Below are 17,517 nucleotides of genomic sequence, written 5' to 3'. Positions count from 1 at the left end.
TGCAAAGTGAGTGAACAGAATAAAAATCTAAATCAAATCAATATTTGGGGTGAACACCCTTTACTTTCAAACCAGCATGAATTCTTATTTTTCACACCTGTGTAAGACATTTGCACTAGGGCTGGGCGATATGGACCAAAAGTCATATCCCGATATATATTTAGGCTATCGATGTACGATATTTATCCCGATATTTTTATCAAAAAGTGAGAGCAAATGTTCAGTCAAAGCCAAATATGACATGTCACAAGTAGTTTTATTGAAACCTTTTAATTAAGTGAACATAAATCCTGTATAACAACAGGAGTACCTTCTTTTAAAAAATTAAAAAATAAAATGCACATTTAAAAAAAAAAAAAAATCTTAAATAAAAATGAATTTGACTCTGGTCTCACTTAAACACACTCATAAAACCAAGTGCTTTCCAAAATCAAACTTTAGAAATATTCTACATTAATATTATTTTCTCGTTTCATAGTTTGTTTGTTTTTTAATCAACACCGGTCCCAATCATATATAGCAAATACTATATTTCTTGATTTTCTGAATTTTAATCCTTTTAAGTGATTTTTATGTATTGTTATTTTTGTATAATTTATAAATGATGACTATGCTGTATGTACATTTACTCATGTTTCATTCTTGTTGATGTTCTTATTATTTATGCTATTTTTTAATGCTACATCATATTTCTACTGCCTGGAGCAAGGATCACAGTGCAAATTTGAACTATATCCAAAAATGCGATATAGTCTAATTCAGGCTTGGAATTTCGTCATTTTAGGGGCAAGGCCATTTGGCCTTCCCGTTCAAATTTTTTTTAAGGGCACAAAGGCCGTTTGGTTAAATTATGCTGGTTTTACCTTTCAGATTAATACCTTAACATTCTCATTCACCAAGGAACATTAATTAAGTATTAAAACATTTGCCGTGGCCGTCGTGAAATTCCCACCCTGGTCTAATTCCATATCACATTTAAAAAATATATCAATATATCTTTTATTTCGATATATCGCCCAGCCCTAATTTGCACAGTACTGCAGTAGTCCAGAACAGTCATGACTTTAAGTGATGGATCCTGACAGCATTTCTGAATTCACAACAGCTCATTTAAAAACAAAAACAAATCACGTGTTTACAAAAACAGGATGAAGAAGAATGAAACCACACAGCGAAGTTGCCCACATGACAAACATCACACGTCTGACAGCAGGAACACCACACACACGTGTTGTTATTTGGCTTTTTTTTTTGGTTTCAATGCAAAGCTGAGTAAACAGTTTGTGAGACCTGCTCACTTTGTGCGCCACAGCTGTTGTCTTGGGTGACTGCAAAGGTGTCAAGTTCAAACGTAACAAGGTCACAATAGGCTTGCATTTGAAAAGAGGTGGAGCAGGGTCATCATTCATTCGCTTTTGATGAGTTCACACCTGCAGGTTAATCTAATTTTATATTTGTTCTCTTTTTCAGGTGTGGCAGGAAGAGTAGCACGAGGTAGAGGACTGCTCCCCCTCAACCCTTCCCTCGCTGCCCTGTCACCGTGAGCAGAGTCCCTGTTTGTTTTTGTTTTTTTCTGCTCGGATACAACCTGCAACCTGGTGAATTCATGATCACATGACCGTGGATATGGACGCAGTCCTGTCCGACTTTGTCCGTTCCACTGGAGCTGAACCAGGATTGGCCAGAGATCTGCTGGAGGGTGAGTTGAAGAGCGTGTCATAGTATTAAAACATTTTCATTATATTCTTAATCACTGCTATCTAGGGCTGCAACTAGCGATTTTTTCATTATCGATTAATCTGTTGATTATTTAAACGATTAATCAATTAGTTGTTTGGTCAATAAAATGTATAAAAATATCAATGAGTGTTTCCCAAACCACAAGATGACGTCCTCAGATCTCTTGTTTTGTCCACAAACCAAAGAGATATTCAGTTTATTTTCATAAAGTAACAAAGAAACTAGAAATATTCACATTGAAGAAGCTGAAATCAGAGAATTTTGACTTATAAACTGCTCAAACCAATTATTCGATCATCAAAATAGTTGATGATTGATTTAATAATCGAGTATTGTTCGATTAATCAAATAATTGTTGCAGCTCTAATAAACATCAATTAAGCCTGATTGAGAGATGAAAGCTGCAAAAAAATAAGCAAAAAAGTAAAAGACCCTGCCGTTATTGCTACTTTAATGATATTTCTTATGAATATTTATTTTACTGCATTTTAATGGTTTTATACTTTGTTGAATTATATTATAAACCAATTATTCGATTATCAAAATAGTTGATGATTAATTTAATAAACGATTATTGTTCGATTAATCGATTAATTGTTGCAGCTCTACTGCTATCCTTGTGGAATGAAACAGCAGCTCTCTAAGTATATTAATTAATGTCATTGAAACACTATCCTGTGCACTTGTTACTGGGGATGTCAAATATATTGAAAGCACCAAAGCTGTTAAATAAAAAAAAGTTTTCAGCTGAAGGCTGCACAGATGAAACTGTGTAAGAAAATCAACAGTGACTTTTTCTGTAGCAGTAATGTTTGCAGGTTGTTCATGGAAAATAAATTGTATTTTGTGCGCATAGGACTGACAGAGGTATCTTTTTTCTTCAATTTACTAGCATTGTATTGGAATTAAAAAATCTGGTATCATGACAACCTTACATGGTACAAATGAAATACTCAGAAATCATTATCTGTTATAAAGTTTGGTTGATAGAGTAGAACAGTTTTTTTAGTCGTCAGTTTGTCTTTATCAAGTTCAGTTAAACTTCATTCAGTTCAAGCAATCTTGCCAAGTCAGTCACCAACATTCTTTAATTAAGTTACACAGTGATTTAATTTAGTTTTTCTTGCTTCCATCTCTAATTTAACCGAGAAAGAAGCAGGAGTGGGGGTTGTGTGAAGTTGACAGCTGGTGATGTTATGAGCAGCAGCCAAATTGACCGCTGTCTCCGTCAGCGCTTCTGGCTTGTTACAGTTAATTAGACTATCATACACTAACAGAAGGAAGGTATATATCTAGAGTCAACAGGGCTCCTGTTGCCTAGCAGCAACACAAGTTGCAGATAAGAATATGGGTTAAAAATGTGATGCGATGCAGTGAACAGCAGTGAGCCATGCAGCGAGCCGAGACGTGCTCCAAATTCTGATATTTACCCAAGCAAAGGAATGTGCCCTCGGCCTTTACATTAGATAAGACAGTTTATGGTTGCATTGAGTTGTGGTAAATATTTAAACTCATTAACGATGTGTCATTTACAGGGTTCGTATGGGTCCTTGAAATCCTTGAAAATGCTGAATGAAAATGAATTTTAATGTTGAATTTCAAGGTTTGAAAAGTGCTTGGATTTTGAATGAAGTGCTTGTAAATGCTTGAAATTCTTCCTGTATTTCTCTTGCAATCTGACTATAGATAACCACATTTTCAATGGAAAAAAATATATAAAGTGAATAGCCTATAGCCTATCTGAAATGAACACCGCTCCGCCTGCGTCTGGCCTGCGTCTGGCCTGCATCTGGCCTGCATCTGGCCTGCAACTTCTTGTTTCTGAGATGTTTCTTGTTGCTCTACCCCGTATCTTCTTACTGAAGGGAGTGTTTCTAGTTCCTAGTGGATGTGAGGGCTCCTGAAGTATTTGTGGGTCTTTCCTCCTATTTTGGGTAGTGTTTAGTTCCACCAGCTGCCCGTTGATGATTTTTGTGAGCTTACTTTTGCTCTTAGCCCCTAGGTTCCCATACCAGCATGTTTTATGAGATTAGCAAACTACTTTTAGTTGTTAAAAGTGTAATACCATTGCTGGTGGTATGGTTAAGTGAAATTACCCCGTTTAGTATCAAAGTACTCATCTATAACATGCCATTTACAACTGTTGAAAGATACTGGAAAAGCTTGAAAATGGACCTTGAAAGTGCTTGAATTTGACCACGGAAAAAGTGTACCAACCCTGCATTTACCCGACATAGATACAAGATATAGATGTTGTCACGCTAGACCTGGACATTCAGTCAGATGTTCTCTCTGCAGGCAAGAACTGGGATTTCACTGCCGCTCTCAGTGACTTCGAGCAGCTACGACAGGTGCATGCTGGGAACCTGACGTACACGTTTGCAGAGGACAGGACATATCTGCCAGCCGAGAAGGAGATGGCGAGGGTAGGGCGGCCCATACTCCACCGCCAAGATGAGGTGGTGCAAGGTGAGGCCACCAGAGATGTTTGGTAGCTGCAGTTTACAAAATATATTTGTACACTGTAAAAAAGAAAAACTGCTAAACCATGACAGTAAAAGACCATAAAATGATAAATGGGTTAATTCAGTTTCAGTAACAATGAAACAGTGTAAATGTATATATCAGCCAAAACAGTCTTTATTACAGTTTTTAAAAAAATGCACTACTCGCTGTAAAATACATTGGCACCGTGTTTGTAACAGAAATATACTGTAATATATATACAATCCATCACTGTAATACTTGCATTTATCTTTTGTAAAAAAATACTTTTTCTCGCTGTTAAATATACTAAACACCATATCTCTAACAAAAATGTACTGTAATATTTCATGGTAAAATCTTTGATTTATGTGTTTTCATTTATAAAGTATTTTCTTGTCAATTATATGGCAGAACAGCGTTTCTTTTGATGGGAAAACCTTTTATTTATACAGTAAAAAAAATGAATAAAATGGCAATTGTGAAAACGTTAAATCCACAGTGCCAACATTTTTTTTACCTCAATATTAACAAAAGTTCTACTGTATATTACGGTAAAGTTCTGGCAACCACAGCTGCCCTTTTTTTACTGTAAAAACAGCAGATTTTTTTTTTTGCAGTGTATACAAACTTTTCTCCACATCCTCTTGTGTTATTTCAACAGCTACAGAAAAACGTCTGTCGAGGGGCATTTCCCACGCCAGTTCCACCATCGTGTCGCTGGCACGCTCTCACGTCTCGAGCACTGGAGGTAGTAGCAGCGAGCCACTTCTGGACACGCCTCTGTGCACTTTCCAACTACCAGACCTCACCGTGTACCGGGACGACTTCCGCGGCTTCATTGAGAGAGACCTCATCGAGCAGTCCATGATGGTTGCCTTGGAGCACGCCGGTGAGAAAAACCACACTTTACTGAGATTGTAGGATGAAGAATAAAGAGCTCTTTTTGTGCCTCCTGTTCAGGTGCTGAGATACTACACTGGGGGAATTACAGTGAATTCACATCATTATCAAGCTTCAACCTGAGCACACAACAGATTGTGATGTTTACTCATGTCATATGATTTAACACGTCCAAATGTGTAGCCAAGCATAAATCAATTCAAGCTGAAGTTGGCAGTTTTTTCTGTAAAATGCAAAAGAAACACCAGAGTTAGAAAACAGACAGAGGCCTATTCATGCAGCTCTTGCCTCTCTGTCCTCTTTACACAGTAACATGCACAAGTATTTATTTATATCTTCATTTATTTAAAAAAATCAGCACAGTCATGATCCTGGTCCTGATGCCGATGTAGGGGTTTGCGCTGCTTGTGGTCATTCTATTTTATCAAATGTGGAAACACGAGCTACTTTTAAGTCCTAAAGATGAAGATTAAGTCCTGAAGAGGAACTGTAATACATAAAGGAGAGAAATGAAAAATAAACTTAGAGAAGTTCAGCTAACCTTGAGTTAACCTTCTTTTTTGTCCATTTTAATCCATTCCATTCTTGATATTAATAAAATTGCATAAAAAATTGTATTCAGCACCAAATGCTTGTAACAAATGGTATCAACACAAAATTGCTGCAACAACTTATGGGACATAGTTTAATATGGAAACTGACTTCAAAGGTGCACATATTAATGTTATGAACTCTTATACACCTAAATAGGTTGAAATAAATAAATAAATAATTAAGTGATTTTTATTAGATATTTTTGACCAGAACAACTTGACACATAGTGCTGAAGTTAATCTTCAGGTTCACAGCTTTCAAATGATGTTCACCACTTCTTTGTGGCATTTATTGCAGCACGTCGGAGATACAATCTGCTATGACGACTTCTCTGTGTTTTTATTAGCCCAAACCAGGTTTTTCACCAGATCTCTGGGAGGGGTTTTGGTATGGATCACAATTCAGTGTTTCTGACGTTACCTGCTGCATGCAGGTTCATCTAACCCTGGTGTCATCACTTTCCTCTATTTCCAATTAGTCCAGGCGATTTATCACTCACTGCACATGCCTTAGTAAAAAACACTCTAAATACACTAAATAATAAAAAATCTGCTTTCATTGTAGAGCAGAGCTACCCTTATTGTTATGAGTAATACCTGTGAAAATGTCTGCTGTGATAAAGGTCTTTTTTGTCCTCAAACCATAGTAAAATTTTTGTTTTTTAGAGTATTTAGGTTGTTCCACAATCATATCAAATTTAAAAAAGGAAAAGATTACGGTGGTGCACAGGGCTCATATATATCTAAAGCCAAATTATCTCATATCTACCTAGACATTGATCCTATATGTGACAAATATAAGAGAGGTGAGGCCTCGCTTATTCACATGTTCTGGACTTGTCCAAGCCTGGAAAGATACTGGAGAGATGTTTTCCAAACCTTGTCACTTATTCTTAATCTTCAGCTAGAACCTAACCCACTGATTACCCTTCTCGGCACCACTGGTGAGGATGATACACGTCTTACTCCAACCAAAAGCTGTACATTGTCTTTTGCATCGCTTTTGGCTCGGCGTGCGATACTATTAAGGTGGAGGGAGGCTGCCCCGCTCACACACACACTCAGTGGTTAAGGGACATCATGTCCTGTCTAGACCCCCTAGACTTTGAGAACCTTAAGTCAAATGGACGTATCTGCCTCTTTCCATTGCTCTGCTTCTTTGTCTGTTTCTGTCAGCTACAGAGTCTCTATCAGCCAATGTCTTAATTTGCCTTCTTCTACTTATCCACCTCTATTTATTTATCTATTTAGCCTATTTGTCTGTTTACTTATTCATTTTATTTCTTATTATTTGCTTATCTGTCAACTCACTACTTCCAGCAGTTCCCTATAACACACCAGGAATAGTAGTCCTGAGGAATAATGGTTTGTAGGTGTGGCTAGTGCGAGGGGAGGGATTTATGTTTATGTTGGATCACTATGAAAAATATGATGGGATAAAAATTGTAAAATTCAATAAAAACATCTGAGAGAAAAAAAAAGAAAGAGAAAATATAATATAATATAACATAAAAGCACCGCTGTTTTCTATTTTCTATAATAACGAGTCATGTGATTTTCCAGCATCGAAATCTAGTTTTCACAATATTTGTCCTCATTTTTTCCATTTGTGAAAAACTACTGCCATTGTTTTGCATTAATACTATGATATATTTGTATTGCAAACAGGTGAGTTGATTTCTTTTTTCCCCATTTACCTGCAGGTCGATTGAACTGGTGGACAAAAGTGGTTTCAAACTGTCAGAACCTTCTCCCTCTGGCAACGAGCGGGGACGGAAATTGCCTGTTACACGCCGCCTCGCTCGGTGAGTATCGCAGACCTTTTTAAACAAGACCCCAATGACGTGCAGGTTCACACTCCATTAGCATTCATTGAGAGAGCTTCATTGTTGGTTTAAGCACTAATTGCAGTGCACATTCACTTAGTCTTTGTGGCCCACTTAGGAGCCCTAGCACAGAAAATGAATAATGTCCTAACTAATGTGAAGGCATTGTTCCAGCGCTTGTTGTGCTCCTGATGCAAAAGTATGTGCTTAACCTGTCCTTTTAAAAGGATACTAATAGGTTTTAGGCAGGAAAATATCTACAAATTCAGCATTAGTTTACAATGTATTTATTTTGGTCCTGCAATAAGATAATTTGTGTCGTGCAGGTATGTGGGGTTTTCATGACCGGGACCTGATGCTCAGGAAGTCCCTGTATGCGCTGATGGATCACGGTATGGAGAGAGAAGCACTGAAGCGCAGGTGGAGGTGGCAGCAGACCCAGCAGAACAAAGAGGTCTGTCATAACAACAATTCTTTCTCTCATTTTCTGGGACCGTGGTGACCGTAGGAGGGGGAGTGGTGTTCTGAAGTGTGGAGGGACTTCAGAATTTTGTTTGTTTCATTTTTTTTTCCAAATGGGGGAAAAAATGTACAGGAACAATGGACAAGTAGAAGTCTTTCTTTAGCAGCATCACGGCCTGCAGCTGCTTTCACGTCTGCAGGAGAACATTTGAAACAGGGCAATACTGATTTAGAGGGGGAAAATTAATTAATAACCGATATGATGGCCAATATAATATTAATTGTTTTGAGCTGGAATGAAAATAGACCTTTTTTTGTGGACTGTGCACTGTTTTTTCTGCAAATGTACACAGAGAGCTACTTTCTCAAACAAACGTTATAAAAAATATTTAACATTGTTATAAACATTATACAAACAATTTATTTTGTTGTCAGTCAGTTCTATAAATGATAACTGATAAAAATGAATAATACATAGGAATATGATAAAGAACTAAATAAGCATCATTACTGTTCAGTTTCAGTCAATTGCTGACTATTTAAAAAAAAAGGAATAAATACATTAAAATCGAACACATTTTTTTGGATTACGGCAAGCAACATTTTCTGCATTATATATTGTGTAAAAAAAAGTTTTCATAACGGCACATATCAGACAGCATGTACACCGATACTGATAGGCCGATATCTGCAGATAATATCTCTCAACCGATATGTCTGTCAGGATCTAAAGATTTCTGCAATAATAAATTAATAATATTTCAACATATTTTTTATTATTTATTTTATTATACAAACAATGTATTACATTATCCGCCATTTCTATAAATGATAACTGAGGAAATAAAGAATAAACAGGAATCAAATAACATAATTACTGTTGAGTTTCAGTCAATTGCTGGCTAAAAGAAAAAAACATTTCTAAATTACACCATGCAACCTTTTCTGCATTATATATTGTGTAAAAACGTTTTCATAATGGCACATATCAGACAGCATATACACCGATACTGATATACATCTGTCGGGCTCTGATTTGAATTTTTTTCTTTACTAGCTCTCTGTGTTTCATGCAATCCTAGCTTTAAAAAAAAAAAAAAAAGCCCTAGTATTCACTGGCCTTTCCTCCAACTCTCTGTAAACACAATGACTCTTTTTCTCCATGAAAGCAAGTGAAAGCAGCACACTGAGTATGTTTTCTACTGACGGCGTGCAAACACCCACAGAGGAGATGCCACACGAGTGACTGCCTAATGTTCAGCCGTTCTCCAGCAGCCACCACAGAGGTGTCCTTAAGCAAATCACCTCGACCAAAAATTGCTCCAGTGGAGCTGCACGGTGGCCAGCGGGAGAGCTCTGTGGCTGGGCTCTGATGCTTTCTGTTTTGAAAAAACATATTAATGAGCAGTTTTCCTCTTCACCATATATGGAGGTTAAAACTAGGGCCGGGACTTTAACGCGTTAATTAAGATAAATTAATTACACAAAAATTAACGCGTTAAAAAATGGATGCATTTTAATCGCACTTATTTTTGCACTGCAGAACGTTTCTCACTGGATGAGTTTCAGGAGGACCGATTATACTGGAGCACCAACTAGCTTTGATGAGTTCAGACAACAACAAACCACAGTGAACATGAAGGAAGAAGCTGATGAGAGCGCTTTGGTTGGCCCCGTGGATGATGGGACATTTAGTTACTAAAAACCAACGGATGGAAGCGTCGATAAGAGCATGGTTATGTTGCTATGCAACAAGGAATTCACATATCACTGCAGCGCAACCAGCCTCAAGTATCACCTCAATGCTAAACATATAGCAGCTAGCGGCTAGTGTGGTAGCTAGCGTGGATTGTGTTTTACTTAAAAAACCAAAGTCTTTAGCATAGTATATAGTTTACAGAAGGTCTACCTACCTATAGGCTACCTGAATTTATGAAATATACTATATTTCTAAATATGCTATTGCTACACTTAATGGCAAAAATTGCACTGGTCTGTTGGACTTGAACAAAAATAAACAATATTTTTGTTGCTTAAGCTTATGCATTCAGTCATTATTCAATGGTATACTAAAAATACATATGAAAAATATTACTTCTCACTGTTCTCAGGTGAAATATTTATATGCGATTAAAATGCGATTAATTAATTACAAAGCCACTAATTAATTAGATTAATTTTTTTAATCGAGTCCCAGCCCAAGTTAAAACATGATATTGATGATGATGCTGCTACTGTGTGACCGACACAGTGCTGGTCAAATGTCTTTCCTCAATTGTCAGTATGTAACCTTGTGGTAAGACGCCATAACGTCAGCGCATGCTTTTGTGACATTTGACACTCCCTCTCTAAATGGCAAGTGTGTGTGTGTGTGTGTGTGTATGTCCTTCCTTTCTCCTCAGTCCGGTCTGGTGTACACGGAGGAGGAGTGGCAGAAAGAGTGGAATGAACTGTTGAAGCTCGCCTCCAGCGAGCCGAGAATACACTACAGCACCAATGGCACCAACGGGTAAGGTCTGGCCCGGGACAATGCAGGGACTGTTAGCCCAGCGCACACTTAGTCACACTCATGTTTTTATTCATGAACAAACAACTGCACTCACAGTCAGAACTGAGTGGCTGGCCCTCGTTTTAGTCAATCTGCTATTTATTGTAACAAGCACAAGTTCAAAGGGTTAGATATACTAACAAAGCCCTACAAAACAAGCTCTCAGTCTCACTCTGGTCTCCCCTTTATATCTTTATGAATGTGGATAAGGAATCCATTAAATCCACACCAAACTTTAATTCCTCTGCTTTGCTTGCAACAGTGAAAATATTGTACTTCTGTTGACTGAAGGCAGTGTTGTTGTTGTTGTTGTTGTTGTTGTTGTTGTTGTCTTCAGGGTGGAGTCCTCGGATGAACCAGTGTATGAGAGTTTAGAGGAGTTTCACGTCTTTGTCTTGGCCCACGTCCTCAGGAGACCCATAGTTGTGGTGGCCGACACGATGCTGAGGGACTCTGGTGGAGAGGGTAAATATGCCTGCAGCCTCACATTGCTAGTGCATTATGCTCTGTATTTTAAAAAATAATTTACAATTTCACCATATACACTACCGCTCAAAAGTTTGGGGTCATTGTAAAATGTTTGGGGTCATTGTAAAATGAAAGATTTGAAGAATTTGAGAATTTGAAAGAAAAGCACATTTTTTTAGAATTAAAATAACAGACATACAGTGTAGGCATTGTTAATGACTATCAAAGCTGGAAACGGCTGATTTTCTTATGAAACATCTATTCTACATTGTCTCCTGTGTTCCAGTGGCACATTGTGTTAATCCACGTTTATAGCGTTGAAAGGCTCATTGATCATTAAAACACCTGAGCATTATGTTAGCACAGCTAGAAACTGTTCTGTGCTGATTTGAGAAGCAATAAAATGATCCTTCCTCAGGCTGGTTGAGTATCTAGAGGTAAAGTTGGAGAGTTGTACAGGTTAAAATGATTATTTCTGCTCTTGTCAATGTCTTTACTATATTTCGATTAATTTTATAACTGATTTCATGAATAAAACAGTTTGTTTTCATGGAAAACAACACAGACATTTTCTGGGTGACCCCAAACTTTTGAGTTCTAGTGTAACTCATTGCAGATAAATTAGGGTTTGTCAGACACAGAATATACACTACAGCCATCAGCAAAATATTTTTGACAAAGTTGTCAGTGGCAGATGACTTGCCTGAGTTGTCCCAGTAAAGTAAACACAGCCCATCTGGTATCTCCAGCAGCACAAAACAACAAATATGAGCTACTGCCAAATACTGTGTGACCCATTTTTGTGCCATGGACAAAAGTGCATACACACACGCACACGCACGCACACACACACACACACACACACACACACACACACACATACACAAAAAGGCAATTGGAGTTGAAGCAACAGCATTAATAGATTTATAATTGTAATGGCTGTTAATTTGTTTTGCACCGTTGAGACCTCCTCAGTGTATGGCTGGGCAATATGTCATATTCCAATATATTTATAATATTTTTTATCACAAAGTGAGAGCAAATGTTCAGCCAAAGTCAAATATGACATGTCACAAGTAGTTTTATTAAAACCGTTTACTTAAGTAAAATATAAATACTGTATAACAGGAGTACCTTTTTTTTTTTTTTTTTTTTAAATCAAAGCTCCATAAAGTGCACATTTAAAAAAATATATATTTTAAATAAAAAATAGCCTATGAAATAAAATAGGCCAATTTTTTTTGCGAAATAAATATATTTATATGAGAAAAGAATAACGAACATACAAAATAACTAAATATGGCAAACCCTAGTAAGGGAGCATTTATATATAAAGAAAGAACAGAAGTTGAACTTTATTGATATATGCGATATGGTCTAATTCCATATCACTTTTAAAAATATATTGATATATGTTTTATATTGATATATCGCCCAACCTTACCTCAGTGTTGATTTTACTGATATTAGGGGTGACAGCAGTCCTGCTATGAGATTAATGCAACACTGAAAACTGATAGTAGATATGAGTTAACCTCCCAGCAAGTGAAATACTGGTTTGATCTACTGACGGAGGTGGAAGCTCTTTTTTTTCCTTCTTTTTCTGGCTCATTTCCTCTCAGTGTGCTGTATCACATTGCTGAGGTCGTCCTTTTCAGATGTTTAATGTCCTTGTTACTCTTTTCCGTAGCCTTTGCTCCCATTCCGTTCGGAGGCATCTACCTACCGCTGGAAGTGCCAGCTGCCAAGTGCCATCGCTCGCCCCTAGTCCTGGCGTACGACCAGGCCCACTTCTCTGCCCTGGTCTCCATGGAGCAGAGAGACAGCTCCAAAGAGCAAGGTAATGCTCCCAATCACTCATCTTTATTACCAACTGAATATTGATCCCTCCATCCTTCTAGTTGGCAGTTAACCTTTTAGATAATCAATTACGGCTGTAACACTTTAACATAAATTCTTTATGAGAAGATTTGCTGAAAAATAAAGCAAATTTGCACATGTTAAAGCAACTACAAGAAACTTTAATTTTGTGTTTATTGTGGTTAGGGTTGCAAAGGGGTGGCCTCCGTGGGGGCGTGGCCTCGGCGGCCCTGCAGTAAGCTGTGTGCATGTGATTGAGGAATAGCAGTATATTCAAGTCTACTTGCATGAAATATGGTCGTTTTAGTCAAGATCATACAAAAAGCAGGTCTGCTGAGTCAGTGACCTCTTTTAAGTCTCTTCTTAAAACATAATGTTATTGGAGAGCCTTTCCTGATTTTATCTATCCTGATTTGTCTTTTAATTGCACAGAATAATGTCTAACATTTTCGAACATTACTTTTATCTCTTGTTGTGTGTCTGTTTTTAACTTGTCTTTGTAAAGCACTTTGTAACGCGTTTTGAAAAGTGCTCTATAAATAAAGATTAGTATTATTATTATGCTAAAATATATTTCCCCCAACTAAATTTAAGTTCCCTGTTAAGGGCCAACCTTCATTTTTGTAAATTCCCTGTTTATTACCATTTATTCCCATTAATTCCCATGGAAAGAAATTTTGCAACCCTAGTTGTGTGAAAATGCCTTTTTTAATACAGTTATCAGCTAAATAAACTTTGTTTTAGCCACCAATGTAAATTCATAGCTGACATAAAAGTACAACTCGCAGCTATTTTATGAATAAAATAGATATATATTACATAGTGGTGTCAACAATAATCGATTCGGCGATTCATCGCAATGCGGGGCATACACGATTCAGCATCGATGCGGCAAAGTGCCATAATCGATTATGTTTATTTCCTGGCCTCCAGTGGAAAGGTGTGGGGGACAGGGTGGGAATTTCACACTCTGGCCTTGATGCCCTGTGAAAAAATGTTCAATTTACGGCCAAGGTGGCCTTTCCGCCCCTGTCAAAGTTCCAGTAAACACAACGCTGACCCGACCCACTCCCCTCCTTCCAGACGCGTGCGCATCAACACATGGCTAATTTGAATATTCAAATGAGCAGTGTTGCCACAGTTACCTTGAAAAAGTAATCCGATTACTGATTACTGATTACTCCTTTAAAAAGTAACTTAGTTACTTTACTGATTACTTGATTTTAAAAGTAACTAAGTTAGATTACAAGTTACTTTATTAGTTACATTCAGCAGCTGCCGACAACAACCCCTCGCCGCCTCAACATAAAAATGACAACCAGTTTTAAATTGCCAATACTCATTTTATTGGAAGTGTATTTTTAACAGTAACGTACAAACTTAAAAACAATTTCCTGAAAAAAATACATGTTTTTATAAAAAATAAAATAAAGACAGTCTTTCTTGACTTCACTTAAAAACAAATACTCTTTTTTAAATAAAAAATAAAATAAAGACAGTCTTTCTTGACTTTACTTAAAAATAAATACTCTCTTTTTTTTAAAATAAAAAATAAAATAAAGACAGTCTTTCTTGACTTTACTTAAAAATAAATACTCTGTTTTTTTTAAATAAAAAATAAAATAAAGACAGTCTTTCTTGACTTCACTTAAAAATAAATACTCTTTTTTAAATAAAAAATAAAATAAAGACAGTCTTTCTTGACTTCACTTAAAAATAAATACTCTTTTTTAAATAAAACATAAAATAAAGACAGTCTTTCTTGACTTCACTTAAAAATACTCTTTTTGTATAAGACTGTATATAACATAAAGACAGTCTTTTCTGACCTGACATATTTAACTAATACTGTAATGACAAAACCTACTGTTTTATGATCTACATTGTTTATAAATGTAACAATCAAAATCTTTTTAACATGTTTTATGAACACTGAACCTGTACATCATTATAGAAGCAAGGAGTTGTTTTACAAAACAAAACATAACACCACATGTAGGCTCTAATGTCTACCTTTGTTACATGTACACAGTGAACTAGAACGGCCAAGTCTCACAGACTGTTTGGGTTTTTCTTTTATAAATAACTTCGTTTACATTAAAACTACATGTCTCTCAGTCGGCGACTTTTCCTAAATATATGTGTTTGATGGTTTCTGAAGCTTACAACTTATATATAATAATATATTAAAATGAAACAAACTCTGAGCATTTATACCCCGGACTGCCAATAGCGATCATATTGACTGCTGCATATAAACGGCAGTTATAGACCACTTTGTCCAGCTGTGCTGTGTGAATCGCAAGAGAGAAAGAGATGAGATACCGGGCGCGTACGGGCAAAAACTGAAGGAGGAGGATCGGATGGTGGCTCAGGTAGCGATGAGGAAACTGTCACTGTAAGCTGCACACCTGTCAGCTGCACACCTGTAAGCAGCTGTGCTCCATGCAGACATTTCTCAAACTTTATTTTGTAGGCTAAGGACAGACTAGATCATGATTGTGTTGGATATAAAGCGCCATATAGTCATCCTTACTGATTGACTTAACGTAGCCTGAAGGTAGTGGGAGTGTCTGTTGTGAGTTTAGGGGGCACGTCAGCCAGAGCTGTAGTGTGTGTGTGAGTGAATGAGTGAGTGAGACTGCTGCCTGCTGAACAGAGGGTCGCAGAAAAAGGATCTGAAGTGCCCGTGTTTCGGCTTCAAAAACCCTCAGAACTGATCCGAAAACAGCCCAATTTTATCCACCCACCCAAACCCATTTTTACCCGCAAAATAGATTGCAAAACCGCCGATCGACGTCGCTCCCCGAGTCGCAAGAAGAAAGCAAATATATCGTTTTACTAAGGAAAATGACAAAAAATAGTAACGCACACAGTGACTTGGATAAGTAACTTTAATCTGATTACTGGTTTGGAAATAGTAACGCGTTAGATTACTCGTTACTGAAAAAAGTGGTCATATTAGAGTAACGCGTTACTAATTAACGCGTTACCGGCATCACTGCAAATGAGCCATGTGTTGATGCACAGCACAGGTAAGCTAGCGGGACAAGCTGTTTTGATATGCTGTTTGATTTGTTTTGTTGTGACTGAAGTATGTGGTAGTATTTGACAGAACTTAACATTTACGTTTTTATAGAAAGTACTATTGATAGGTAATTACCATTGTATTTGCCTACTTAAAGTCGACTCGTTAACGTTACATTTTTGCGTCATGAAAACTAGCAATAGCTAGCTAGGTGGGATAGCGCTAATGTCTTCCCTACCTCAGGGACAAGGGGTCGACATTTAGCTGATGTAAATTTCACCTCAGCACGTTCCTTTTTTATGGCAGGAGGAGGCATTTCTCTTTCCTTACTTTTAGATGAACTCAGGCAGGAGATTCATTTTGCCATCTTTTCAAAATATAGCCAATAAAATCTATTGTTAGGCCTATCTGACTGCTTGTATTGCCTCATGACTGACGAAAAATGTCCCTTGTTGTGTGCAGTATAATTGTGATGCATCGCAATGCATCGTAGAATCGAATTGAATCGAATCGTTACCTGGTGAATCGTAATCGAATCGAATTGTGAGGGCAGTGCCAATGCACACCCCTAATATTACATACCTGTGTAGGAGGAAGAAGGCCTTTCAGTCCTTTAAATCCCACATTTGTCTTAATCTGTTAAATGACCTTCCAGGTTGTCTTCGTGCTCTATAGCTGTCTCTTTCAGTTTTTATCTTTGGTCACTTATTTTCCTTTTCTCTTTGCTGATCCTGCCTCAGTATCAGCCATAACCAGAAATATATTATCAAAAATAAAATAATCTCAAAGAAAAATCTCCTTCAAACTGGTTAATATATTACCCAGTGTCAAACTTGCTTGGAAAAAATGTAAACAAAAGGCTCTGTAAATTGTTTAATTTGATCTTGTGGGGAAACCGGATCTGGGTACAGGCATTAAGAATAACTATATATATATATATATATATATATATATATATATATACAGCCAATCTTCTCATGTTTGCTTATGTGGGTCATATAAAGGCATAAGTATTAAATTGAAACTGTTTTGTAACTAGTTTAAAACTCCCTGTAGCTGCTTTAATGTGGGCAAGGTTTTATATTTGCTGACAGAACATCACATTAGGAGCGACTTTACAGCTCGGTGCCTTCGCTCGATGGGTCAGTCTTTTTTTTTAATAATGACCTTTGTGGTTTATTTAAGAGTTGTGACTAACAGCCACTGGGCCTCAGAGTATATCCAGTGAACTCTAATTCAACACCAAGCAAGCAAATGACCACCCTCCTGTATTAAAATTCTATTTTTATCAAAGTTTGACCAATAAAATCGCAACTTTTGTTGTTAAAAAAAAATCTGACTTTCTTGTGGTGTAATATACTCTAAATTACTATGTCAATCTAAATGCAGTTTCTTATGATTTTCACCTTTTTTACAAAGAGAAAATCTGACCACCACACTGACCGCTTGTGCTCGTAATGAAGCTTGTGCACGAATTACAAAGTTTATTCTTGAAGTTAAGGACTTTGCCCAGACACTGAATTGTTTACCGTTCTAAAAATATCAGATTGCACCGTCCAAAAACAATATTGGTCAGACGCCGCAGACTAAGTGTTAAAATAGAAA

At 37.0% G+C, this 17,517-nt stretch overlaps 1 protein-coding gene across 2 annotated transcripts in view; it reads left to right on the top strand.

Annotated features, from left to right (window-relative positions):
• Window positions 1-17,517, top strand: part of otud7b (OTU deubiquitinase 7B) — a 56,279-nt gene that overhangs the window by 28,879 nt on the left and 9,883 nt on the right. For both annotated transcript variants that reach the window (XM_059339559.1, XM_059339558.1), the window contains exons 2-9: window positions 1,471-1,699; window positions 4,039-4,209; window positions 4,889-5,116; window positions 7,424-7,525; window positions 7,873-8,000; window positions 10,411-10,517; window positions 10,894-11,021; window positions 12,715-12,864. In XM_059339559.1, coding sequence (XP_059195542.1) covers window positions 1,615-1,699; window positions 4,039-4,209; window positions 4,889-5,116; window positions 7,424-7,525; window positions 7,873-8,000; window positions 10,411-10,517; window positions 10,894-11,021; window positions 12,715-12,864 — 1,099 coding nt within the window. In that variant the 5' untranslated portion in view covers window positions 1,471-1,614. The remainder of the gene's footprint in view (window positions 1-1,470; window positions 1,700-4,038; window positions 4,210-4,888; window positions 5,117-7,423; window positions 7,526-7,872; window positions 8,001-10,410; window positions 10,518-10,893; window positions 11,022-12,714; window positions 12,865-17,517) is intronic.

The sequence above is a fragment of the Centropristis striata genome, chromosome 8 (assembly GCF_030273125.1).
Source record: "Centropristis striata isolate RG_2023a ecotype Rhode Island chromosome 8, C.striata_1.0, whole genome shotgun sequence".
Classification (NCBI taxonomy): Eukaryota; Metazoa; Chordata; class Actinopteri; order Perciformes; family Serranidae; genus Centropristis; species Centropristis striata.
The sequence above is the reverse complement of the archived record's forward strand: the minus strand, read 5'-3'. Positions and strand labels throughout refer to the sequence as shown.